At 43.8% G+C, this 27,240-nt stretch overlaps 2 protein-coding genes across 2 annotated transcripts in view; both read left to right on the top strand.

The window, feature by feature from the left end:
• Positions 1-1,163: 1,163 nt before the first annotated feature.
• PDCD-5 (programmed cell death 5) lies at positions 1,164-22,248 on the top strand. Its single transcript, XM_075673488.1, has 5 exons — positions 1,164-1,323; positions 1,984-2,092; positions 8,879-8,970; positions 18,298-18,369; positions 22,177-22,248. The coding sequence occupies exons 1-5, from the start codon at positions 1,258-1,260 to the stop codon at positions 22,219-22,221; spliced, it is 384 nt and encodes a 127-aa protein (XP_075529603.1). The 5' UTR covers positions 1,164-1,257; the 3' UTR covers positions 22,222-22,248.
• A 4,023-nt stretch (positions 22,249-26,271) lies between these two features.
• The window catches only part of LOC142561913 (C-Maf-inducing protein-like), a 66,226-nt gene continuing 65,257 nt past the window's right edge, over positions 26,272-27,240 (top strand). The window contains exon 1 of the mRNA XM_075673485.1: positions 26,272-27,135. Within this exon, the coding sequence (XP_075529600.1) occupies positions 26,695-27,135 (441 nt within the window). The 5' untranslated portion in view covers positions 26,272-26,694. The remainder of the gene's footprint in view (positions 27,136-27,240) is intronic.

Here is a 27,240-nt window from a genome sequence, read left to right as displayed (position 1 = left end):
TCGCGACGATTCAATCTTTTTTTCTTCCATATTCTTTGACTTTTCAATATTATTTCTCGAGTTGCGTCGCACTGTATGTTTATCGGTGTTCTGAGCGTGCAATTTCCCGCCGCTCCTATTTAGTATTCCAGTGCATTAATTCATAACACAAAGATAACCATATGCCATGCTTTTTTTAAATGTGCTTCTTACCGCTGCCTTTCCACTCCACTGAACTTGCCAGTATCTATAGCATCGACAAGTTCATAGACCAAACCGGCGTCTCAGTGCGCGTTTTCAGAACATCGCAGACCGGGCGCCGTAGCAGAAATCTTCCTCGCGTCTGTGCTTGCTGCATACCCGAGTTGTAGCCGATGACTGTTTGCCAGTTTTATGTTTCGCGAGCCAAGCTTCACGCAGCTTCTTGTCCTGCGGCTACGTGTGACTGACACCGGCCTCCGTTACGCGCGTCCGGCCCTGCGGCACCGAGCAGTAGCCTACCATGTTGCGCGCCTTCAAAGGCGGCCACTACCTATTGTAGTGCTTTCAAGCGTTGTAAAGAAGACACTCGAAGCGGGAAAATTTCGCCAATAAATGAGGACCGCAGCGTACGAGGGAATTTAAACTCGTTTTCAGCTCGCTTCGGCGCGCCCGAAGCAGCCGACGCGGCCGCTATGTCCTCGTGATCCCTCCTAGCACGTCACGCCGACGGTGGCGCCAGCTTTTCAAGTGGTGGAGCTCGAGGCCAATATTTGTGTCTCGGCGCGCCAATTCCATAAAAGGGGATGCTTGCTGTGCGCTGACTCAATGGCTGACTCAACACCTGTGATCAGCAAAAGCATAGCCTTTGAGATGTGTTTTTGTTACTCACAACGTTTGGTGGATCGTGAATATTACTGGCAAAAAAAAAGGAGCTGATTATGTGAACAAAGCAAAATCGTCAATGATCATCTAGCTTGTTTAGTCTCTGTTTTGCTTCCCGCTCATCCCAGCCTCAAAAGCGTACTGTAAGTAGGTGGTGTACAAATCCGACGCCCAGCAACCACATTCTTGAAGAAAAAAATAAAAATAAAACGGATCTCAAAGGCAATGCTTTAACGCCTTAAATGCGAAGTCAAAAATACGTCATAGTAGACACATTGTAATAATTTGGCTTATATGTGGCTGAAGCCAATACGATCCAGAGCTGTTCAAAAGAGTATGAAGAGAACGATAGCAAAAAACAGTCACTTCTGAAGTGGAGGGTGGAGGGTAAGCAAGAAGTGACAGAAGAAAATTATGGATGACGAAGAGTTAGCGGCTCTTCGGGCTAGGCGCCTTGGAGATCTTCAAAAGGAATTCGGCGTAAGATACTTCATGGAACTTACGCGTTTATGAGGATATGGCGTAGGTCCCAAACGACGCTGGTGATAGCAGGGCGTATTGAATTACGTTTGGACCACCAACTCGTTACATAACCAACAGTAATTTGAAATCGCCGCCTGCCCAACCCAAGCACGTAAGGCCGCGTTTAAGGAAACTGGTAAATGTGCAGACGCTCACATTGTCATGACTTACTAGCTTTTCGCGGCAGAACCACAGTGAGGCACTGGACACGTGCGTTTGTAGCTACTCAAAATGTAAACAAACGCGCTAATCAAAAATTATTTCGTTTGTGTGGTTCTCCGCTGCTAGAGTGTAATTTAACAGTGTTGAACAACGGTAGGTGGAATGCTGACTAGCAGTTGGTGTGCTTGACTGCATTATCGCATAAACGTTCTTTTGGGCAAGTTCATTTATGCTTGCTTTTGTGAGCAAATTTATTCGTTTATCGCAAGGGTTACGCTCTATCCGTTTCCGTGTGTTCATTCTTCCAACTTTGTTTTGTGAGGATGAACTCACGTTTGTAAGCTCACCTTTATTTTTACCTGTTTGTGCTCCATTTTATTTAGTGCCAGTAACATGCGTCATGAATCCAGCGACCACATAGTCCACCTAACATCATTAATGTTATTTCTTTGTTAGGGGAATGGACCATCAAATGCTGACCGTGAAGCCGAGCAGAAGGCAAAGGCAGAAGACTTCAAAAATCAGATCTTGAATCAAGTGCTGACTCAGGAAGCAAGAGCCAGATGTGAGGTTCAGCCTAATGTGCTCATTTAGCTACAGTGCACCCCACTTTACACCCTACCTTGTTACCACTCGCTGCACAGTCACGCGTATAACAGTTTACTTTTCTAGCTTTATCACTTTCACATTTAATAGACTGCACTGCCCCGTCGCTCACTGCATATGTCACATGCCATCATCTTATTATAATGACTCTGTGGAAGTGAAGGTCGAGAGGTTTGCAGCATGTGATGCTTATCGAGGTGACATATGTGATGGCTGTAAATGGCCGTACTAAGTGTGGTTTTGTTGTTTTGGCCCATAGAACAACTTTGCCGTTGTGCCAGCTGGTGACCAACAGAGTGCATTGGTCCATGTGGTTCATGAATTCTTGGCAATTGCACAATACTGCGGACAGTTGCACAGTCTGAAAAGACACAAAGTGTTCAAATGCCAATTTTTCATGCATTCAAATGCCAATTTTTTTTTTCAATTTAATATAAAATGCAAAAAGAAAGAAAAGAAAGCAAAATGTTATATATAATTGCTGCCGCTATGCAGCAATGCTAGTTGCATGGGTCAGGAAATTTGCATTACACTTTAGAAACATAATACTGATGCATGCGTTTCTTGTTTGGATTTCTTTTTCCTAATGTGAAGTGTATATTGCCACTTGCCTGGGATATAAATGGCAGCTTCAAATTTAGTTCTGTGCATATCTCCCTTCTGGCTAAGAATGTCTCCTACATGCCAAATTTCTGATTAGCCAACAAACAGCTGGCTGCTTATTTTTGCTTTGATCACGAGCAACCATTTACAAAGGGTGCTAATGGTACTTGGTGTAGTTATCTGGCCTTTCATGTTGTACTTCCTGCAATAACCTCAGAAGGAATTGTTCATTGGTAATCTGCTTGCTGTTGTGGAAAGTCCTTAATGCTTTACCCAGGAAATTTTCTATTTTGAGTGAATTCAGTACATTGCATTTCATTGAGGAGCAATGCTTAGGTCATAATGGATCTTTAAAGAGCAGTCCCAGTGACAACATTGACATTGTGGATTTCCTATGGACATCCACTTCTGGGAAATGGATATCCTAGAGATGTGTTGAATACATCTTGCGGACATCCCTCACGTGATCGCTTGGCTGCTCTTTCTGGGTCCCCAGGATATCACTTGCATGTCCGCAAAGGACATCATGGGGGCATACTGCGTACATTTTACTGACATATGTTAGGTCCTTTTGCACAGTGTTTGCTATAATGTCTAGTGCATTTGCAGCACATGCTATGTGACAGATGCAACGAGCAGAACACCCGTGCATGCATCAAGAACACCCGCCGTGGTTGCTCAGTGGCTGTGGTGTTGGGCTGCTGAGCATGAGGTAGTGAATGAGCATAAGCCCTAGTTTGTAACTGCCGCCATGCGACAGGCTGCTTTTTTTGTCAATTTTGGGTGATGTCGCGGTGATGTGCCCCTCTGTAACCACTGATATGCCCCTCTGTATTTGTCCACTGCATGTCCCCTATATTCTTGGTGAATGTTAAATCTGACATGGTATCCATACAAACAATAGTACCTATTCTTGATGGGTCAGTCACGAGGGTCAGGCTTTCCTGTTCCACATCTAGCCAGAGGTTCCTGCCTTTCTGAGTTTTGATTTTGTAGCCCCATGCTGCATCCTGGGCATTGAAATTGCCTCCGGTCACTACCGCTCGGTTTTCCGCTATGGCTAGGGTTTTTCTAAACAGCGTTCGAAATTTATGGGTCTGCATTTTGGACTGCTGTAAATATTTAATACAAAGAGACTGTCCTTCGTTTTCTGCGTGGGCATGAGTTCTAGGAGGATGTGATCGATTGACTTAACCTCTGTGTCATGTTGCATGACCGTGTGATTTCACTTTAGCAACGTCGTTAGTGCCTTCGTATCCCCTTTGGCACTACCAAAGGACTTGTATCCCGACAATATTGCTAGCCCGTGCGTTTCCTGCATCATTATAATATCCGGGCTGTCTTTGTCTTTAAGGTGTTGTTGTAGAATGTATCGTTTTCAATCGTATCGTCTACAATTCCATTGCCAAATTGTGTATCTATTTCGTCTCTCCATGGCGGCGTTACAGCTTTTCTAATCCCTTGGCTGGTACCGGGATCCTAATGTACGGCTTGATGGCCTTCTTCAATGGTCCCCTACTACTTGTTTGCGGTCCCCATATTGCTAGTTTCACTTTGAAGTGAGCTATTATTTGTTGCACTTGCTGTAGTACCGCCTTATCTAGTGCCTCTGTCTTTGGCTCTATCTTTGCCTCAAGTCTCGCTTCTAGTTCAAGTTTAGTTTCAAGTTCGGTCTCATTCTGTTTGATGTTAGCTTCGATCTTGGGTTCAAATTCCTTCCGTCTTGGAGTGTTATGGCTGGCTTGGGTTTCTTTACTCTGGTTTCAATCGGAGCGTTCTCAGTTTTACGTTTAATGGGGGTGAGTTCAATGTCTTCTTCCATTGCTGTGTCTTTTTCCTCTGTTATAACTCGCGAGGCTTCCTTGTTGCGTGGCACTTTCCCGCTCCTCAAGCGGTCGTTCTCTTCCCTGAGTTTTCTCATTTCATCCATAAACGCAACATTGCTCTGCTTGATCTACGCCAATTCTTTCTCTAGCATCTTAACTCTATTTTGAAAAGCAGTCTCTGCCTCCGCAGGCCCCTTGGAAGCCACATTCACCCAGCTCGTTCTGCAGCTCCCATTGACACTGCTCTTTCCTTTGAGGCTCTGGGATCCTCCTCCCCCCCTGTGCTCTGGGAGACCCGGTATTACTGGTCTTTGGTCTGGATCTCGATTTGGACCGCGTTCTCGATCTGGTTCTGTTGTTGGACGTCAAGTGACCCTTTCCCTTGCTTGGAGCTTGGGGAAGTCTTCCGGTCAGGATCTGTCCCTCGTCCGATGTTCCGACTGTTGTCTCCAGTCTTCCTGACCTGGCCTGTGCAGTCTTTCCACTTCCCTTTTGTAATGTATCGCTTCTTCCTCTTGTCTGGCTCGCTTCCCACGGCGCCTCTTTACCAAGTACGGCACCTTGTATCTGGCATTATATCGGCGATCCGCCGTAGGGTGGTCTTTGCCGCAGAGCTGGCACTTCGCTTCGCATTTGTAGTCCTGCTGTTCGGGTTTGGGCAGACATTGGCTCTGTGACCGAGGCATCCGCACTGGTAATACACGTCTATTTGCTTCCGGTATAGTGAGCACTTGACCAGTACCCTTCCGTATCTCACGTAGTTTGGGACGTGATGCCCGTCAAAAAGAATGATGACGTTCGGGGTGTTTCCCATCCTATTGGCCATCAGGACTGTTGGATTCCTTGTTGTTACTAGACATCTCCACTATTTCTCTAGGAGACTCCTCGTGTGTTACTCCTCTTATCCCTCCCTTAGATGTATCTTCCGGAGCCGACGCATACGCGTTGGCTTCGAACTGCTGGTCTCCCATCCTCAGTCACGTGATAGTCCTGTATTTTTCGGCGCGCTCCTTCGATGGCGTGCTAATCACTGGAATGTTCTGTTTATAGTTGGGACACACCGTGTCATCTTTAGATTCGTTCTAGGAGATCGCCATGACGTTGGCGATGCAGCATTCCAGGTGATTGATCCCGTAGTCGGTGACCTTAAAGTCGTCACGTGGGCGCACTATTTTACTGTGCCTTTGGCAAACTGGGCATCCTGCTCGCCGCCATGATTTGCCTTGCTCTCTGGCCCTTGCGCCAACTATTATTGACTGCGTTATAGCTTGAGAAGGGCGCTGCCTAATCCTTGGCTCCGTGCGGTTTGGTCTGCTTGTTGGCACATCCTCCTGTCTTCGCAATGTGCCAGCCTGCTTTGCCCTCATACTCTTCTCTCATTATATCCTCTCCTTTCACGTTCTCTGCTGCCATCTTGCAGCGCTAACCCGAAAAGAGGCCACCTTGTGGGGGCTCAAGCCACCAGCTTCGTTGGGTCAAGCTTAGTGGCCGGGTCGGCATGGCGTTACATAAAACTGGTCGATGTGCCAAAAATAAATGGTCCACTTACTTGAGAATGATATCACGGTAATCCGTGGAACTTCCAATTTCTTCTTAATAATAAGGCGTCGGTGAATTCTTCAAATGCACGCCGAGATTCATTCAAAATTAGTGAAGCCAATGCGAGACGCATCTGCACTTTGCTTCTTCTTCTTCTTCCCCCAGTTTAAGCTGAAAAAGTAGTCTTTCAGAGATACATGTTTAGTGCTCATTTGACAGAAGAATGTTGATTATGTATTGAGAAAATGACAGACAAACTTTTGATTCTTAAATTTTGCATTGAAACCATAGTGCTAGTGTTTATCATGTTTGAAACAGAACAGCGTAGTTTTCACGGGGACAAGCAGGGAGAAACGACACGGACGAGCTCTGAGCATTTCTCCCTGCTTGTCCCCGTGAAAACCGCGCTGTTCTGTTTATAATATGTCTGACCAACTCGCCCAAACGTCTGTTTTAACATGTTTATCATAGATTTCAAGGTAATGTATTCGAGTCATTTTGACACACTAAAGGTTATGAAAACTGTGTTCAGTCCTTGGTTCCTTTTGAATGCAGTGTAGTGCTTTTTAGCCGTCCAATTATTATTTAACTGGACTGAAGTAGATGCTGACAAAATCAGTAATGTCACAGGCAGTTGCTGTGAGAACTTGGGGCACTGTTTCCACCTGTCTTGTTTTTCCATCTTTTGTGGCTTACCAAGCTGGCTTTCATGGTCAGAGTGGCTGTTTTAATGTTGCAGAACCTTAATTTACCAGTACAGCTGGACTTAACATTCTTATTCAGTGTTCCTTTAAAGGCAGCAACATTAAAATTTTGGACACCATAAAAAGCTGAGTTTCAGATAGTGTAGATTTGAGCAGCATCTAATGAAAAATTTTGTTTAGCATACGAGTGGATGTGTCACAAAAGCTTGTAATTGTAGATGTTTTTGATACTGAGACCAGAACAAAAAAAGGAAATGGCACCATTACCACTCACTGGAAGTGACTCATGGCCCAGAACATTGAGAACCAGCACTTCTCCTCTGCATGACCTCTGAAACTGGGCGGCATCCATAATGCGCTGTAAATCTCGGAGATGAAATGCTGGGATTTACTTCATATCTGTTAAACACCAGGTGCACATGTCCTCTGATTATGTGTTAATCTCTGAAATGTGTGATTATGTGGCTGTTAATAATTAAAAAAAATGGATGTTTACCAGCCTTGCAGCTTTACCAAGAATGCTTCAGTAGTAGAATACTGCACATTTGGAACACTACTTAATGAAATTTTATTGCACTTGGCTGGGCCAAAGGTGACGCAGCAGTCCTTTCCACAAGGAGATGCTCTTTTACTAGCCATTTCACCTATACATCAAGATGCCTCTCTATTGCCTTACTTTTGTATAGTATTTATTGTATCACACAATCTTTACCAAATCATTAAGTTTGGGAAGAGTTAAGAGGTTGTTCAGCTACGAAGAGCTGTAACCAGGCATTCTTAACCCATTGGCTATAAAGATAATGTATGCTGTGGGGCTCTTTTTACCCATTATTTTTGCTTCTTAGGGTCACTATGCAAACTTCTGCTAAATAATAAATGATAAAAATATAAAAAATCTCACCTTCACTGTCATGGACAAGTAGTGCCATTTGCTGAGATTTTTAATCAACTATAGCATATATTGACTGTGGCCTCATCTGTAAGTAAATTTTTAAACCAACCATACCTCCAACCTGCCGAATTACTGGCTTTAGCAATATGACCCCAGTTGTTGGGCCTGGCGGTTTGCCGGCATTGGTAGCCAATGGGTTAATAGAGCTTCAAGCAAACACACGGACTGTATGTATTATGTGGAAGGTGCAATATATTTTGTTCTTTGTGAAAAGGAAATTTTTTTGCTCCCTCAAAAAAGCATGAATTTAACAGCAGTGTAAATGTGTTTCAGTATAATTGCAAAGGCAGTATTCTCAGACAATCACTCATGGGACTATTAATGGACGTGTTGGCAATTAGAAGCAACGACGTTCCTGGCATGTTATGACAGTTTTCCTGTCATAGCATTCCTGTCATAGCATGCCATAGCAACAGCATTCCTGGCACTAAACCAGGAATGCTGTTGCTTGGAGGGGCCAACATTGCTTGTCACGCAAAACATTACGAAAGTGATGATTGGATCCCTGAAAGTAAATAACTAAGAATACTGCCTCAGTTAGCTATTGATTTCGTTAATACTGGTGGACTTGAAAAAAAATTTGGAAATGGTTTTCAGGAAAAGCATGAAAGTTTGTATAAAAACTTGTATTCAAACTGCAGTTTTGCATAGGAATGACCCCATCGATAAATTTTTTTGAATGCTTGGTTTCATTGTGTAGTATGTAGGAAGCTGAAGATAAGTTCTTCACTGTCACACCTGCTGCAATAGTTCTGTGGCCATCCTGCTGAGCCTGTGGTTGCAATTTTGATTCGAAATCTCTGTTACTGCATTTTGATAGGGGTGAAATGCAAGAACTCTTGTGTACCGATTATTGCACGCAATAAAGAACCACAGGTAGGCAAAATGAATGTTTAATCTCTCTCAATTAGCTCTTTGCTCTCCATTTTGTCATAGGAAAACAGTGCTGACTCTGCGAATTGCTCTGTGTGCATCATGTGTGGTCGCTTGCTTGTGTGTGATTTGGCCACCTTGATGTAATTGTGAAACACAAGTGTGGTAAACACTGTTGACATCAAATGCAATGTTGCCTTTATGACTCTCTCTCATGTGCCATAACTGAATTATGGTGTTATTTACAGTGAATACTATTGCTTTGGCCAAGCCTGAGAAAGCAGCCCTTGTTGAAAACATGATAGTGAGAATGGTCCAGATGGGACAGATTCAAAGCAAGGTATATCAGTTTATCTTTTTTCACGCAGAAGCTTAAGGAACATGCATGAGCTATGTGAAAACTTTTTTGTTGTATTGTACCTTGTATGGCATTTTGTGTGTAGCTTATGGCATGTTAACATGGCATTGATCTAAAATCACGCTGTGTGCATGTTCTCATTGTTCAAAGAGGAATTTGCCATTACAAGAAGTTGTGATAGGTGTAGCTGTTATGGATTCTGTGGATTCCGGTGCATTCATTTTATGACGATGGTTTATAAGCATTATGCCATTTTCAAACACATTGTCTTCTAAAGTGAGGGCAGATATTGGTCAAAAAATCACATTTATCTTCTAAAAAGTTATTTTTTATATGCTTGGTACAAAAATACCCCTCCAGCATTCCATCTTCATGTGCAAAAGAAAAAAATCGGGGCATTTTTTTTATTTAAACGACTGAAAAATTAAACTCGAAGCGTGGTAGCTATAGGGACCTCACTTTTTCATTCATGTTCTACTGATGAAGCTCACCACAAGATTCTACACAAGTATGCGTAGAGTACAAGTATCTAGGTCATTGTGTAATTTTTGACAATATTAGTTATGTGCTTTGTAGGAAACCACTCATTGATGTTCTCAATAATATTAATCAAGATGGAAAAAATTGTTCTTTAAATGAGGAAGCTAAAAGAAAATTATTTGTGAGCTTACTTGTGATTAGTTGTCCATAAGGAGTTATATATGCCATTTTATCATGCTCTCATATGCTTGATATGGAGCATAAACCTTGCACAAGAGACCATAATTTTTACCACTTTCAGGGGTCACAGAAAGGTAGCTAGATAATACATGGAAAAACTGGAAAGATATTTGAAAATTGGACATCGAACTCTATATTCTGCATAAATTTCACTGAGTTTGCTTTATTATTAATGAAGGTAGATCTCTGAGATGCATTTCCTCTAAAGTAAAATGTAAATACTTTATTTTTTAGTCATGGGCAGCTCTAAGCTTTTCATGATAAAGAGGTAGTGGGGAGTGCTGTCAACTTCCATGGAGGTATTATGTCCCCGCCACACTAGTGGGAAAATGCGTGCCGTGGAAGCTGCCCCGCAGCAGCTTTTTCAGGCCCCGGGAGACATCAGCCCTGGACTGATTTTTGATTGCTTGTCACGGCAGAAATTAAGCCGTGAATGGGAAAGACCAGTGAGAGTGGCCCCTTCAGTGACCTGCGTGCAGAAAACTGGTGTCATGTGGACATGCCCGACCACTCAATTCACACTTTCATCTTGTGTCAGCCAAACCGCTCGTTCCATACTATTGTCTGCTCGCGTCGGCTCTTGCTTGCACTTGTTTTGATTGTCATTGTTTGCGATTGTTTTTTACAATCATGAATATAAACCAAGACGTCCTGATTGAAAGAATTTTGGAGACAGTGTGCCATATCCGATTCTGTACGAAACGACGAGCCCTGAATACAAGGACGCAGAGTACCCCCAGAGGACACCTAGTACCTCATTCTCTTTGTCGTTTGAATGTGGCGCCGCCACAATGGAAGAGAGCACACCAGCATGATTATGATCAGTGGCAATGACGTCGCCATTTTTATTAGACATGATTCATGTCAACTGTTGCTGATGCCGCGAACACGGTGTTGGTTTCATATACGATTGTAATGTGCAGGCAATTTTCGAGCCCATTTTCTTCCAAAAAAGGTGCACGTTATATTCAGTTAAATACGTACGGTACTCAAATAGCACTTTTTCCACAGGCTCCTAGCTAATCAGAAGTATTATTCCTGCTGTGCCGCACCTGCACTGGCATTGGAAGAAGCCAGAACAGTTCAGAACATCTCCAATGGCATTTTGGTCAATTTTAAATTGCTAGCTTACGTTGTCCAATGGAAAAAAAAATGTGCACTAGTCAGGTGTTTTTATCCAGCCATTAAGAGAATACTTAGCTTGTTGGCATTGGGTGCAAGGACATATAGCCTTTTCTATAACTTCACTTCTCTGCCATGCAAGCTTGGATCACATGCAGAGCATCTGCTTCAGTAGCACCCAGACTAGGTTTTCTGTTTTATGTCCGCACACTTTTGACCAATCCCCACAATTATTTTGAAGCTAGAGGGGCTTTTATTTTCATTTGACTGTTTCCAATGTTATGAGAAAATTCTACATTCTTCGACATCCTTTTGTCATACTCTTGTGTTCACCACCAGCGAGGCAACTATTCTGCAAAGATTGGCAAACACACCATGTTGTCGCAGCACTGCGCGACTGAGGCAGAGAAAGAAGAAGTAGAGTGCGTGCGCGTGATCTCCGGGTATTCTGCACCGGCTGGGCCTTGCCTGTGGCTTCCTCCTGGACCTCATTTCACCCTGTAAATAAGCATCTTTCGTAACATCTTTGGTGGAGGTGCGGGGCAAACCCTGGACGATCCTGAATGACCTAGCTCTACCAACTGTCCGACAGAGTAGGCGCTTGGCTGGTTTACGACCACAAGCAGCAGACATGGCTGATTCCAGAGAAGGCAATGCCGACCCTACCTGCGGCGAACCAGACAGAAATCACGCAGGTCAGGCTGGCTACTGGACACCGCTGCGTGAGCCACCCACCTTTTCGGGGAAGGCGAATGAAGACTTTGACAACTGGCTGAAACACTACAACAGAGTGAGTCGCCACGACCACTGGAGCACTACAAAGCAGCTTGATAAGTTTTTTTTTTTTTCTTGCTGGAACCACGCTTTTCTGGTTTGTAAACCACGAGAACGTTCTGACAAGCTGGGATAATTTTGTAGAAGAATTCACCAAGTGCTTCGGGTATTTGACCTCTAAGAAAAAGAAGACTGAGCAGACGCTTTCCCGACAAGCTCAATTACCTGGCAAAACTTGTACAACGTACATAGAGGCTGTCTTTATGTGGAATCGTCAGCGTCACCATGACAGACAAAGACAAAGTAGGACATCTGCTTAAAGGAATCGCTGAAGATGTTTATAATTATCTTATAACAAAGGAAGATCTTAGTACTCCGTCTGATTTGAAGAAACACTGGCGGGCGTTTGAAGCACTGAAAATGAGAAGGATTGGACCAAGGTTCGGACGCTTGGACAATGTCACTTCTATTGCAAGTGTCTGTCCCAGCCCATGACGACATCTCTCCGGTTATTCAGAAAGTGATTAAAAAAGCGATTAAATGCCTTAAGGTTGTTGACGACGCTCATGCGTGCCATCAGTGTGCATTTGACGATTGCTCTTGTGTGCCACCGACCACCTGGGCACGTCAGAGTTACCGAGAGCCTCTCAGGACCTATGCTGATCGTCCGGAGAGCAGCAACTTGCCACCGCAACCGAAAGGTCTGGGACGCCGGCAAGATGCACCACAACGATTTGTTCTGTGGGCTCTCCCTTACTACAACCAGCCTGAGAGTTCGTTTCTACCCCTGACAACCATGTCACTGGTGTTGCCCGCGACAAGCCGTGACTCCCACATTTGCTACAGCTGCGGTGTGCCTGGACAAATTGCTAGGCATTGCCACCGCCGCCAGCTGCATGCTCCACGGTTTAATGCCTATACACCCTGCGTGCCCGCTGACGAGCCCTGGCCGTATCCCAGTTCCTTCCAATGGCTGCAGCAGGAACGTGCGAACCACAGTGACTCTCCCATTTCCGAGCGCAGCCTTACACCACCACCGACGTGACAACCGCGCTCTCCGTCACCTCGTCGTCGCTCATTGTCACTGCCGCCACTGGGAAACTAGCTGGTGCGACCGACAGGGGTGAGGTCGCAATATATTGATCTTCATCAAGACCCCCTTATGCAAAATTGTTTAAAAACAAAGTGTGTTTCAGTTGAAAATGTGAGTGCTTTTACTTTAGTTGATACCGGGGCTGCAGTTTCTGTTATGAGCCTGTCCTTCAAAAATCATCTTGGACAAAAAGTTATGTTTTCTTGGGATCGGAACGCTACCTTTTGCGGAGTTGGCGTTTAAATGTTCTGCCCGCTTAGGGTCTGTTCTGTTTCAGCTGTGATAGGGGACCAGACAGTTTGAAGTGAATTTACTGTGCTTGCACGTACAATGCATTACATTATTTTAGGAATTGATTTCTTGCATGAGTGGGGGGCGACTTCGGATTGTGGTGCTGGCGCGATTTCTTTTCGCCGCGACGCGTGAACTTCAATGACAGATAACACCAGTGATGCCATGGACGTTTTCTCCATGTTGCAAGATGTGTGTTTGCCCCGTGAGACTGCAATGTTTGTATCTGTCAACACTTCTCGCCCTCGTACGGGTTCTTGTTGTGGTTTAACGAGCCCGATTATTACAACGCGCTCAAGAAAAATGTGATAGTCCCTTGCTCCCTCGTTGTCACCACTGATGGTTGTACTCATTTGTGGACAGTGAACATTTCAACCCAATCCATAACATTTCCGCTAAAACTTAAACTGGCAAGTTTTGACGAACAAGCCATTGTCAGCGTTGGAACGGTCGAAATGTCAACTGCCGAAAAAAAATCCAACCCCGATTGCAGCCATGATAATTCTGCTGACTTCTAGTGAGCAGTGTCTGATTCAAGCAGTGCTTGCTCGCTACGCCACAGTGTTTGATTTTGCTGAAGACCAACGAGCGTTCCATACATCACTGGCGTCGCGTATGCAACACTGCATCCATACAGGGCAAGCGACACCAATTCGTCAGAAGCCATATCGCATTTAACCTTCAGAGAGAAAAGTCATTGCCGAGCAGGTCGAAGAAATGTTACAGAAAGGAGCGATCCAGGAATCATGTAGCCACTGGGCTGCTCCTGTGATCCTAGTCAAGAAAAAAGACAACTCATAGAGATTCTTTGTGGTCTATTGCCGCCTAAACACCGTCACAAGGAAAGGCGTGTACCCCCTACCACGAATAGACGACGCCATCGATTGCCTCCACTCCGCATTGTATTTTTCTTCTGCTGATTTACGGTCAGGATATTGGCAAATTCCCATGCACCCCTCAGACAAGAAGACAGCCTTTGTGACACCTGACAGTCTGTTTGAGTTCAACGTTATGCCCTTTGGCTTATGCAACATTCTAGCGACATTCAAGCGATTTCTGGATACCGTGCTCTGCGGATTCAAATGGGAAATTTGCATGTGCTATTTAGACGACGTCATTATCTGCGGCCGGACATTTCACGAGCACAATCAGCACCTGTCAGTCGTTCTTGACTGTATCCAACAAGCTGGCCTTATTTTAAACTCGAAATGTCATTTCGGTGACTGTCAAGCCCTCGTACCAGGCTTTCTGGTCGATAAAGATGGCATACGACCAGACCCTGAAAAGATAGCAGTGGTTTGCGACTTCCAACAGTCACACACGGTGAAAGACCTGTGAAGCTTTTTGGGCCTTTGCTCATATTTCCGGCGCTTTATCAAGAATTTCGCACAGCTTGCCTCTCCACTCATGTCTCTCCTTCACAAAGGCACCCCATACTTGTGGACTGCTGACTGCGAATCAGCGTTCGAACAACTGAAATTTTTGTTGGCTTCTGGACCGGTTCTGCGGCATTTTGATCCGGAGGCGTCAACTGAGCTGCATACTGATGCCAGCAGTGGGGGTGTTGGCGCTGTGCTTGTTCAGATCTGCGGTGGCCGTCAGCATGTCATTGCCTATGCTAGTCGGACACTTACAAAAGTGGAGAAAAACTACACCGTTACTGAACTCGTGTGTCTAGCAGTCATCTTTGCCATTCAGAAGTTCCGTCCATATCTACACGGCCGCACATTCACGATAGTGACTGACCGTCATTCACTCTGTTGGCTCATTGGGCTGCGTGACCCATCTGGCCGATTGGCCTGCTGGCCGGTTGGCCCGCTGGGCTTTGCGCCTTCAAGAGTACAGCTCTTCTGTCGACTACAAGAGCGGACGATGTCAAGCGGATGCTGATTGCCTATCCCGTCTCCGTTAGCCACACACTAACACTGACGATGATGACTTCGATGACTACCTAATTTCCATCTCTTCCGACTTTCCAGACCTGAGTACCTTCGAGGGCGAGCAACGTTGCAACCCTACCTTGAAATTCCTACGGGCAGCTGCACGTGAGCCAGCAGGAACAACACCGTTTACTTTTTGTAATGGTTTGCTATACAAAAAACAATTACTCGGCTGATGGTCCTCCATTGCTTCTAGTTGTGCCCGAAAACCTGCACCCTGCTGTCCTTTTTTCCATGCATGACGATATCACATCCGGGCACCTTGGCTTCACACGTACACTACACCGACTTCGCCAGAGATTTTCTGGAAAACAACGAAACAGTATGTCGCCAGCTGTACTGTTTGCCAGCGCCACAAGCAAACGATGACGGCTCCAGCAGGCTATTTGCAACTAGTTAGGCCACCGGCATTACCCTTTGAAAAAGTCAGCATCGACTTGCTCAGCCTGCTCCCAAAAGCGTCAGCTGGTTACCGCTGGATTATAGTATGTGTAGATTATCTTACTTGCTACATGGAAACGGCAGCACTTCCATCTGCCACTGCAGCAGATGTCTCTTCATTTTTGTTCCATCACGTCATACTCCGTCACGGTGCTCCACGGGTTGTCATCAGTGGCCGTGGATGGCAATTTGCCGACGTTGTTGAAGAACTTTTACGGCTTGATGGTTCTGTATATCGTCATTCCACTCCTTACCACCCGCAAACCAATGGCCTCACGGAGCGGACGAATCGAGCCCTTACCAACATGTTATCAATGTATGTCGCTGCTGACCACAAAAATTGGGACGCCGTCTTACCTTTTGTAGCATACGCATACAATAGTGCAAAGCACGAAGTTACTGGATATGCGCCGTTCTTTATGCTGTACGCACACGCTCCCCAGAGCTTTCTGGACACTAGTCTACCTTTATCGTGTCAAGAAGGTCCTTCAATCGCCAAAACTCTGTGTCATGCTGAAGAAGCACGTCGACTGGCGCATCTTAGGACGTTGTCCTCACAAGGCAACAGCAAGATTTGCTACGATGCGCGGCATATCCCAGTCAGCTTTACTCACGGTGATAATTTTTGGTTGTGGACACCTTTTCGCAAAAAGGGATTGTACCGCAAGTTTCTCGCCATTTACGCGGGACCATTTGTTATACTCAGTCGCTTGAGTGATATGAACTATGTTGTTGCCAAAGTGACAAGTAATCAGCGCTCACGTGCGACGCAAGTTGTTCACGTGGCCAGACTCAAGCAATACCATCGCAGGTCCCTTTAACTCGCTCAGCGAGCTTTGTCTGCCCCTGGGGAAAATGTCGCAGCACTGCGTGGTTGAGGCAGAGAAAGAAGAAGTAAAGTGCTCGTGCGTGATCTCGGGGTACTCTGCGCCTGGCTGGGCCTTGCCTGTGGCTTCCTCCTGGACCTCGTTTCATCGTGTAAATAAACATCTTTCGTAACAATATTTTGCAAGCATTGGCAAGCCTACTAGTTTCTCCACAAACTGAGTGATCATTAAAACATAGTAGGTTGCTTTTAAAACAGCGCTATAAATGTACAGAATGATGAGAGCTGACTCTTGATGGTAATTCTGATAAGAGAAAGGAGTCGCCCATTTGTCAGACACAGCCAGTAACGTTCAGCTGTCCACTGTTATATGCTGTTTCATATCTACATAATTCTGTGTTGCAGCACCTTTTATACACCTCTTTTAGCTGCAACAAGACTGTCCCTATAATATTTCGTGGAACCTTGGTCAAGTCTGTCACTTAATGCAAAATACTGTTAGCCTTTGGGATGAGCGTCTCATCTAGCAGATAGGCAGCAGACTGTGCCGGGTAGTCATGTATGGCTCATGTTTCTCTGCACTAAATGACACGGAGGGGAAGTCTTGCTATAGTTTTCTGCTCTTAATAAAGTGAGCACCAGGAGAGAAAATAAGGCATCGTGAAACTGTAATGTGCATGCCTAAAATTACTGCTTGGGTATAGATTTGTAACTATGTATGTACCATGTTCAGGATCGTGATAAAAGCTCAAGACAGTTTAAATTTGCTCAGCACAGAGCCTCTAACTGGGCTCTATACAAACACTGACCAAAATGAAAGTGTGTCTCAAAATTGACTGAGTACTTCGAGATGAGCCCCTTGATGTTAAAATGAAGCATTCTGAAGGCTCGAAAATAAGCTTTTTCATTGCTAAGCGGTAGTTAGGGAGAGTCAATAATCAGGGGTGCCGTTTGTATATTAAAAAGAACAAAAAATCCACTTACGATTACGATACTCCCTAATGCGAAATTTGAACGCAGCCCTATACATGTTTTCATTTCGCGATATATTTGCTGGTGCAGACAATCTGTCCCATGTGGCATGTTGCAAATGGAGTGAAGTGCAGCGCGACTGCCTTGCTAATCTGTAGATTGTGAGAGCCAGCACATGGGTGATGCATGGGCATGGTACACAGCAGCCACCACCGACAGACCTCCCAGGCGATGCGCGCTACTCTGGTACCATCTTGTAGCCATTGTTGCCGCACTATGCTTTTATTCTCACGCTTTCGCCATACTCTATTCTGCTTTCCACCTCGTGGTTCTGCTGCACCCTCCCCTCCACTTTCCTCCTCACATTTTTCATCCCTGCTGCGCTCTGCATTTATCTTCATCTTTTGCTGTGCTCGTTCGCTCGGTTACGCAGACGACGCTTGCTGCATGAACGGGTGCCTAAGAGCTGCGCTCTAAAAAAGCTAAATTACGTCACTCCAAGTCATGCATGCACTACCAAGGTGTAGCAAGGTCACGTAGTTCAATTTTGCTATGCAAAAACGACAGCACTGGGCTTTCGCACCCTATAGGGCTAGTAACATTATTTGGGGGGAGGGTGTCCACCACCTCCTTCCTCCCTCTGGAACACCCGTGTGCTTAGATTTAGGTGCACGTTAAAGAACCCCAGGTGGTCGAAATTTCCGGAGTCCTCCACTACGGTGTGCTCATAAACAAAAAGTGGTTTTGGCACGTAAAACCCCATAATTGATTAATTGCTCCATCTGGTGCTGTTCCTGGCTGTGGTTATTGTAAAGGTGCATTGAGATGTGCTGTGTTGGTTTATTGTCACTTGGTGGGGGGGGGGGGGTGGTTCATCAAGTAAATCTAGGATTTGGCCATGAGGCTCAACTTGCTCGTCAAAAAATGCACGGATGGAGTCAAAGAAGCAAACACAAATGGTACATAGCATAGTCACTTCAGACAGGGTGGAGTGTCTGTTCCTGTCCGAGTTTGTTTGTTTTCTTTGCTTCTGCCCACATGTTTTTGTGCAGCAACTTTAGTTTCATAGGTGTCTGCCAACTAGCCTCAAAAAAAGAGATTGTGAACCAAATGCATTTTCATCATTGCAGCTTCAAGAATCCAGCCTTATCAACCTTTTGGAAAGAGTCAGTGAGCAAACACAAAAAAAAACTACCGTGAAGGTAGGTTTTATTAGTACATTTATTTTGACCTATATTTGTTCACTTGACATCTGACATGTAATTTGTGAAATATGTAAAATCATTTTGTACAGCTGTCAGAGGCCCGTTTTATCAAAGCTACTATATATAAAGTAAAAGCAGTTCACTAAATGTTTTGTTTCACTTAGTCTTGGTGATACTTACTTATGGAGCAACATTAGAAATTATATCATGTATTTGCTTGTATTATAAATTTTGCTTAACAGCGGATTTTCTTTTAAAGTTATGGTAGTGGTGATGAGAAGAGTCACCAGGCTTTGGAGAAAGATGTGCATGTGTCCAATAAACTTTTTATTTTATTTATGCTTGCATCACAAGCAATATTTGCAACTTTTCAGCATAGAACTTTACTGCAATTTTAAAGACACGCCATTGATAAACCATTACCCATCGAAACAGGCAAGTGGCCAAATTGGGTCTCTGTCTCTTTTTCAACCAGTTACCCCAAACTGCTGTAGTTTTCATATTGAAAAAGTAAGGTTATAAACATGCATTGTTATTTAGGCAAATCGCAAAGATACACATGTATGGAGGTTGTGGCACATATTGATGGACCCGAGTGATCAGTTATCTGGGAGCCCTCCATTATGGTGTCTGTGAAAGCCAAAGCACAACATTGGGATGTGTAACCAAGTTTAGTAATGAAAATTCACACTTTGGCATGATGTAAATCAGTTAAAGCAGAGAAACTCAAAAGGGCTGCGGTTGGTTCACAGTACCCTTATTGGATGTATGAACAGAGAAAACCCCGTTTCGATATCTTATCTGTCGCGGTTAAGGAGCAGAATCAGTTTATTCATGATAGTATTAAAGTAGAAGTTACAACAGATGTATATACAGAGCTCAAAATTAGGCTCTCTTCATTCATTCGTTCCATCACACTGAAAAGTACATTCTCATAACGTGATCCATGCATTGATTAATTAGCATAGGATACAGAAACCATATGCAGGATGTTGCTTCGACACCACCAATGAGCTCGAAACAGGGCTTACTCTGGATGTATTATGGTGCCAGGGTATGAGGCTTTTTTAGCCATTACCGTGGGATTTTTCACGCATTAACATGCACCTTAATTTTAAATGTACAGTGCCATTTCTGTCTATGGAATTTTTTAAAAAAATGAGCAAACTGTTTTCAATGGTACATCACTTCAAAGGTTTACATCGCTTCACTCCATTACTTCACTCCAAGACAAATAAATCTTGTTTTTATCAGCTGCATTTGAAATTTGGGATTTGAAAGAAAGGATATCTGCTAGCGGATGAGAAATTTGTAAGTAAACACCTGTAAACTTGCAGCAACCTTTGCAAGGGAGCTATAATGAGAGATTAATGTATTAAAGTACAGTAGAACCTTGGTAATTAGTACTCGGCTAATTGGGAATCCTGGATAAGTAGTATTATATGTGCGGTCCTGAATTTTTACATGTATATTTAACCGCATAATTGGTGCAGCCAATCTGCCGCTTCCCAGTTAATTTGCATACTTGGCCGCGGATTCCGAGCTATGCAGTAGGAGTTGCCAATCTCGGAGGCTTCAACTAAATTAAAATCTACACAGTTTCTTTAAGAACGGATCTCGAAGGTGATGCTTTTTCAGCTTTGTGGGTCTTGTTTGGTCTGGTCAGTTGGATCTCAATTGGCAAACATTGTGCTGTGTTTGTCTGCGACTGCGCCTTTTTCATTGTGAATTGTTTAACTGTGGTGCGCTCACAAGATGTCAAAGTACTAGAGTTTGTCACTCCAAGAAAAGGTTTGTTTGATTGAAGAGGCCAGCAAGTCAATGGCATCAAAAACTGGTCTCGCCAAAAAACACCGAGTGCCCTTGTCAGCACTGTGTAACATCATCAAGAACAAGCAGAAAATACTCAACGCGTACAGCAAGATGCACTCGGCAAAGCGTACACGAATACGCACTCCTACATATGCTAATGTCGAAGCTGCCTTGATTGCTTGGCTGCAGAAAGCGAATGCAGCCCACCTTCCTGTCAACAGGACCGTTTTGTGGGAGAAAGCTAACCAGCTGGTGCTGCAACTTGGCCATACCAAGTTTAAATGCAGCAATGGGTGGTTCTGTTGCTTCAAGGATCGCAACACTTTAATGTTCGTTACTGTTTGCGGTGAGAGTGGCAGCGCGGACCAAAGTGTTGTCGACGGCTGGAAGCAGCACACCTTGATTCCAATACTTGCCAAGTACAAAGCAGCAGACGTGTACAATCTTGATGAGGCTGCTTTATTCTACAAAATGCTGTCTACGAAGACGTTCGCTGTGAAGGAGGCAGATATTAATGGGTGGAAACAGAACAAAGACAGAATGACTGTTTTGTTCAGTGCGGACATGTGCAGTGAGCACAAACTGCCATGCTTGTTGTTGGCAAGGCAGAGAAGCCACGTTGTTTTAGAAATGCACGACTGCCACTCAAGGACGACCTAATTTACAAGAACGACAAGAAAGCTTGGATGACAGGAACAATTTTTTAAGAGTATGTGCGGCACCTTAACCGCAAGTTTGCGGCCGTGGGGTGTAATGTTCTGTTCGTCATTGATAATTGCCCAGCGCATGGCGACATTGAGAACCTACAGGAAATTAAGCTGGTATTTTCGCCTGCTAACACGACGTCACTATCGCAGCCGATGGTTATATTTCACACAAAGATATATCGCTACAATTTGTTGAAGCGGATACTCCTTTGCTACGGTAACGGCAAGGAGCATGCCATTGACCTCCTCGGTGCAATATGCCTCATTGTTCACGCGCGGAGGCAAGTGGAGGTCACGGTTATTCGACGGTGTTTTGAGCACGCCGGAGTTGCGAAGGAAGTTGCCACCACCACCTCAGCTGACTGTGCTGTCACTTGCCCATTTGATGAGGAAGGGGAGGCACTTTGCACTCGATATGAGATCTTACACACCGAGGATTAAGAGTGCAGTTCAATCGGCTTCTCCGATTACATGAATATCGAGAGCACAGTTCCTACATGCTACACTGACCTAGACAGCGAGATCGCTGCTAGAAGAACCGACTCGGCCATCAGCGTTGAAGACAGCGATGATGAGCCCACCCAAGCGCCTTCTTTGGCGGAAGTGATCGATGCACTGAGTGTTGTACGCAGCATCGTTGAATACAACAGTTGTGAGGCTGAGTTGTTACGCCTGGTTGATTGGCTTGAAAACATGACTTTTAGTGCAGCAAATTACCGAAAGTGTCAGTCTCGCATTGAAGAACTTTTTTCCAAGTAGGTGGACATACAACAATAAAATGTGCCACCCATGTATTACGTTTCCTGGCTGATTTCTTTGCTTTCGCGTCGTTTGGAATCATTGGGAATCCCACTTAATCTGGGTATTTCTCTCTGTCCCGAGGCCTTCCAATTACGAGGTTTTAATGCATCTTAATATACATATGGGAGGTATTGTAATGGATAAACTAATTCACTTGTATATGTATCATGATACATTTGCAAAGTATCTTTGCCCAGCCGTGACAGTAACTAGGAGGTATCAAGCAAGTTTACGGCCGTGGGTTGTAATGTTCTGTTCGTCATTGATAATTGCCCAGCGCATGGCGACATTCAGAACCTGCAGGCGATTAAGCTGGTATATCCGCCTGCTAACACAACGTCAATTTGACTGAGTTATCAAATTAAAGGTGCTGCATATTATTTCTAGTCATTTTGTGTGATTGCACTGTTACTAGTCTTAGTTTTACAGGATGCAGTATAAGAATTTTGTTGATACAGAGGTGGTGTTTATTTTTTCATTGCAGTTTGACAGGCGCAGGGCTGGCATGGACTCTGATGAAGAATATTAAGGCAAGAATAAAGATTTTTGTACAAGATTTGACATCTCATCTCTCTAATAAACATAATAGCACATGCAACTGGCCATATGTTTGCTCTGCAGTATTTTCTTGATGTATGATTGTAAGTAGGAGTAAAGGAAACATGGAATCATTTAGAATTTTTTTTGTAACGTCATAATAGAAAATTGCCTGTTCTGCTCTTTGAATTATGTACATCCTGTATTAATCTTCCCAATTTGAAGTTTTATGCAAACAGCCCACTGCCATGGAGCAATGAGCTTACAGGGAAGGAATGGCTTTGTCATATATACGGTAGTTGATCAAGGTTCATGTTTGAAGTGGAAAAAAATAGTCCAAAACAACTGCATCTAAATAATGGTTAAAATCGAGGAAACAGCAGCAAAGGCTCGCGAAGATGCAACTGTTGGTTTCAGCACACAATGTGAATGAACAAATTCTCTATCAGTGTTAAAGCAGTTATGATTCACTCTGGTGGCCACTGACTCGAGAATATCAAGGAAGACTTTGGCACCAAGCAGCTGAGGAAGGAGTGGGCAACTGACAAAGTGAAGTGGAAGGAACTCGACATAGTGACCCTTACTATAAATGGCAAGGGAAATGGTTCATAGCTGGCAGTAACAAGCTTCTTGTCTTGTATGCCCCCTTTGCTATTTTAGCACTGACTTTGTACTATGTGGGCCAGATTATTTTAGGTTTAATGTTTGCATGCACAGTTAAAACTCTATTTAACAAAGTGATGACCAGGCTTGAATGATTTTGTTATATTTAGCAGTTCGTAAAATCAAAAAAGGAATTTTTCAGTCCTTCAAAATCTAAAACTGTAATGGTTTGTAACCTGGGGACCTCCTGCATATTTACCTGTACTGTATGCTCTTATTTTTATAATAAAGATTGATTGATTGATTGATTGTAATGTAGGAGCATGCAAAAGCTACTGTGGCATTGTATTTGCTGCTAATCCAGCCATCTAGTGCATAAACCTTGAAATAACGAAAGCAACTACCGCCACCCCTACCGAGGCGGTTTTAAGTCCACTGTTCCGTACATGGGTGTGGTGTGCAGCCTTGTCAAAATAAAGCTAGGACTATGATCATGGTGCCTAGATGTTTTAACGCGATAGCTTAGAGTGCATGCTCAAATAAAAACCTGTCGATGTCAAAATTAGAAATCGCCACTTTCTTCACTCATTTATTTCATAAAACTTGGTTAAATCAAGTTCGGAACAAGTTTTGTTAATTTGGGTTGATTACAACATTGAACCCTATGGGTGCCTGTCAGGAAATGGAAATTTCTTTGCTAAATTGGGAACTTTGTAAAATTGGGTTTCGTTAGAATTAGTTTTAACTGTACATGTGAGTGAAAAGAATAACACACACTATCTTTCACCAGCAATAGATAGCTCATAGAAACACTGGCCTGCAACGGCAACATCATTGCTACCAGGAGGTGGTACTTCAATCGTGCAACTGCTAGCATTCAGAGGCCCCAGTAGTGGGGATGAATCACCAAAGTCGTGAATATGCTCGTGCTGCAGGACGCACGTGCGAAGAAGTAATGATGTGGGTGCACGTGTTGGAATACCAAAATGGATGCTCTTGCAAGGAAGCTCATTTGACTATTGCTCTCTCCTTGCGGTGTTTTTAAACACGCTGGTACTCGTACTAAACATGTCTTCATTCCGTCTGCATACATTCAAAAGCAATTTCACGACCTAAACAATGAGGCACAAAGTCTCCGATAGCAATGAAAATGCCTTCAATTGGTAGGAGCTGTACAATCCCATGGCTGTCACCAGCACAATTTGTTCACATGAGGTGAGAAGAATAGTGCTTTTTTTTTCTTTTTCTTTATCAATATAGCTTCAAAGGCACTTGTTGCATCCACTGCTGTATGTTTGTCTTGCAGTACTGTTGTATTTAGCAGGCTGATATTTTAATTCATGATTCCTTTCTATCGTGGAGTCCAGAGGTAGTCGTTTTTTTTTTACATAGGGTGCAAAATAAGTAGGCTGTGTACCTAAAATGTGTTGAAATATGCAGTACTACTTGTCAAGAAAATTGACACAGCACTCAGTTGGATGTCTCTGTAATGTAGCAAGCATTTTTTTTTTAATAAATTATGCACTGTCTCTTGTTTGTCTCAAATCGACTTGGAATGGTGTGATATAGAATAACCTTTAAGGAGGCAGCAGTGGCTTTGTGTGTGGGAACATGTTAGAATGTTTTATTTATAGATGAAAAATGATTTGGCGAAAGTATAACTATGACCAACTTTGTGCCTGCAAATATTCATGGACATTTTTGGCACCTATGTAATATACTTAAACCAGTAGTGCCCATAGGTGTATATATAGTGTCCAGTATTTTTACTATAGTTTACATTCTCCATATATCCTACTGCTGATTGCATTTGGTAAATGAAAACACATCGTTGTAACTGTGGATTGCTTGAATGTTTTGGAGGAAAGGTGAAATATCTGAAAAGTTCCAGTCACTAACGAAGTGGAGGTGAAAAAGCAGACACTTTGGAGACCATACAAGTTTATGCCAAGATATCAATTAGTGAGCGAGAGTAGATAACAGGTAGATTCCCACCATTCCTGTTGACAGTGTCAGACCATCATTTGGATCAATAAAAATTCCATTCATTGGATTGTTTTCCTTGGCTATGATGGTGGTGTTATCAAAATTGGTTCAGTGACTGTGTCGGATTAACGCGCTTGGCAAGGACACTTGACACTTCTTTCTTGCTGCTGCTTTACTGGTGTATTCATTAAACAACTGAAAGTAAATTGGGAGGAAAAAAAATTCATTATGAACAGCAATCCAAGAAAAGTGCTATTAAAAATGTGGCAGTAGTCCTATAGAGATGAATAGGAGCTGTTAAAATTTGTAATAGCCAGAGAACTTACAATACCTGCTTAGTTTTCCTTGTAAAAGGTAAATGAAAGGAAGCTCAGCATACTGTCTTCATAATAACATGTTTGCATCATTTTCAATAAAGTGACATATATATGCATTGCAGCCAGAAGAGGGAAAGGAATCTTTAAAGGTTACCTATTTTAGATGTGCCTAAGCTGAATCTAATTTGGGATAACCATGTATGAGAAAAGGGAATTGTCCTTAATGTTCTGGATTACTCGTTTTTATGAATTCGCTTTTTGGTGCTGGAATAATTAGTTCATGGTATCAAGTGAAATTAAATGTGTGTGAAAAAAGAGACAAGACTGAATGTAAGATTTAAAAAAATATATACGCAAGAAAGGAATTATGTGGTACATACTTGTGCTGCCTTGTTGAGCCAGTGCAAAACTGCATCTATACAAGTAGGGTACTCACTCTTGTCCATGTCTTTTTTTTTTTTTTTTTTTTGCGCCCTCTTTAACTTTTTCACTTATATAGCCATTGTAGTTTCTTGCGGTGTAGCTTCAAGTCACTGTCAATGGAATTAAACATATACATTGATATTTGGATATATGTACCCGTGTGTGCTTGTTTGCTAAATAATAATAATTAAACAAATTTGGCAAAGAAATATCACGGAACATTTGCATATTTTACAATAAGTGCAGTCGATTGAGTTACAATAAAAATATAACGGACTGAGGGACAGATTTCAAGGTAAAATGGTCGGCTGCTGCTAGTTACTGAATATTATGCACCATGAGACTTCAAACCTTCGGCAGGACACTGCTAGCTCGTCACATACTATTAAACTTTTCCGAAAACAAGGTACCGCACATTTAGAATAAAGTAAGAAAATTTTTAAAAAAATTGTATGAGACAAAGAAAATTATTGCATTGATTGAATTGCACAGCACCAAACGTATGTCGCCGTAACCGCCTAGAACATTTAAGGCTCTTGCGACATGCACGAGTGCTGATCAAGTGTATCTTTTAGTAATCCCCAGCTTAGCGTTAGTTCGCGCGCGCGATTTCTGTGGTTGTGCAACTCGCCTTAAGCCGCGTGTTTCGGTTTCGCCTGCATCGCGGCTGTTACTAAGGGCAACGCACGGACGTCATATCCTTCTCATTCGCTTTACAGCGACGAGCAAGGGCGCTTCCTGTTATACAATGGCGACGGAGGGGGTGAACTTGCAGCGGCGTTGAGAACATGTTTCTTTACTGGAAGCGAAGGAAGCGCGATAGCGGATAGTTCTGTCATTTTAAGGTTAAGCTTGAACTGTCTTAAATGTCAATTTGTGATTGATTTTGTGTCTTCAGCTGATGTAGAGCTCTAACGAGTCGCAAGTCGCAGCAGTCGATTCGGGCAGACAGTAGTGTCGAGTTTGTGCGGTTCGCAGTTCAGTAATGCTCCTACCTCCTACGGTTTTGCGTAGGGAGTCTTTTCATCATGGGCGAAATGTCTCCTAGTACGCCCATGTCGCCGCTTAAGCTGCATGCGGTCTTCGCACTGTCTTAGTTAGCTGCCTTGCGAGTGAAGCTGCGCATTCCGACAGCGATGGAGGAGCGGCCGAACAACAGCCGTAGCGTCCCGGACTCTGTTTCGCGACGATTTCTGTCACCGGACGATCAGAGTTACAACGAGGTAGCTGGCACCAGTGCTAATACCGGCTTCGTCCGCAATGTGTTCTCGACGGGCGGAGCTCAGGCATCTGTCGACTCGACATCGAGCGACAGCAGTGACTGCTCAGCCCTTGCGGGAACCAGCGCGGAGAGGCCGGGCTCGCCACTGGGTTCGCCCGCTGCGTTGCCACCGCCTGCTGCTGCTGCTTGTTGCGCCCAGGGACCCAAGTTCAAACTAACGCATGAAGGCGATGTGCAGCTCTGTAGGCTCAACCACAGCCGCACTGTCATCAGCAAAATCCTTAGTTCGAAGTTTCTTCGGCGTTGGGAGACGCACAGAGTTGTCCTCGGCACATCGGAGATGTCATCGAAGACGGTATGTCGTTGTCTGCATTTAGCACTCTGTTTTCCTGCTCATTGCGCGATCTGGCTTGTGCTTGGAGTTTCGACCCGCTTGGTTACATGTACTGTACTGGTTTCT

The sequence above is a fragment of the Dermacentor variabilis genome, chromosome 1 (assembly GCF_050947875.1).
Source record: "Dermacentor variabilis isolate Ectoservices chromosome 1, ASM5094787v1, whole genome shotgun sequence".
NCBI classification, from domain to species: Eukaryota; Metazoa; Arthropoda; class Arachnida; order Ixodida; family Ixodidae; genus Dermacentor; species Dermacentor variabilis.
This window is presented reverse-complemented; position numbering and strand designations above follow the sequence as displayed.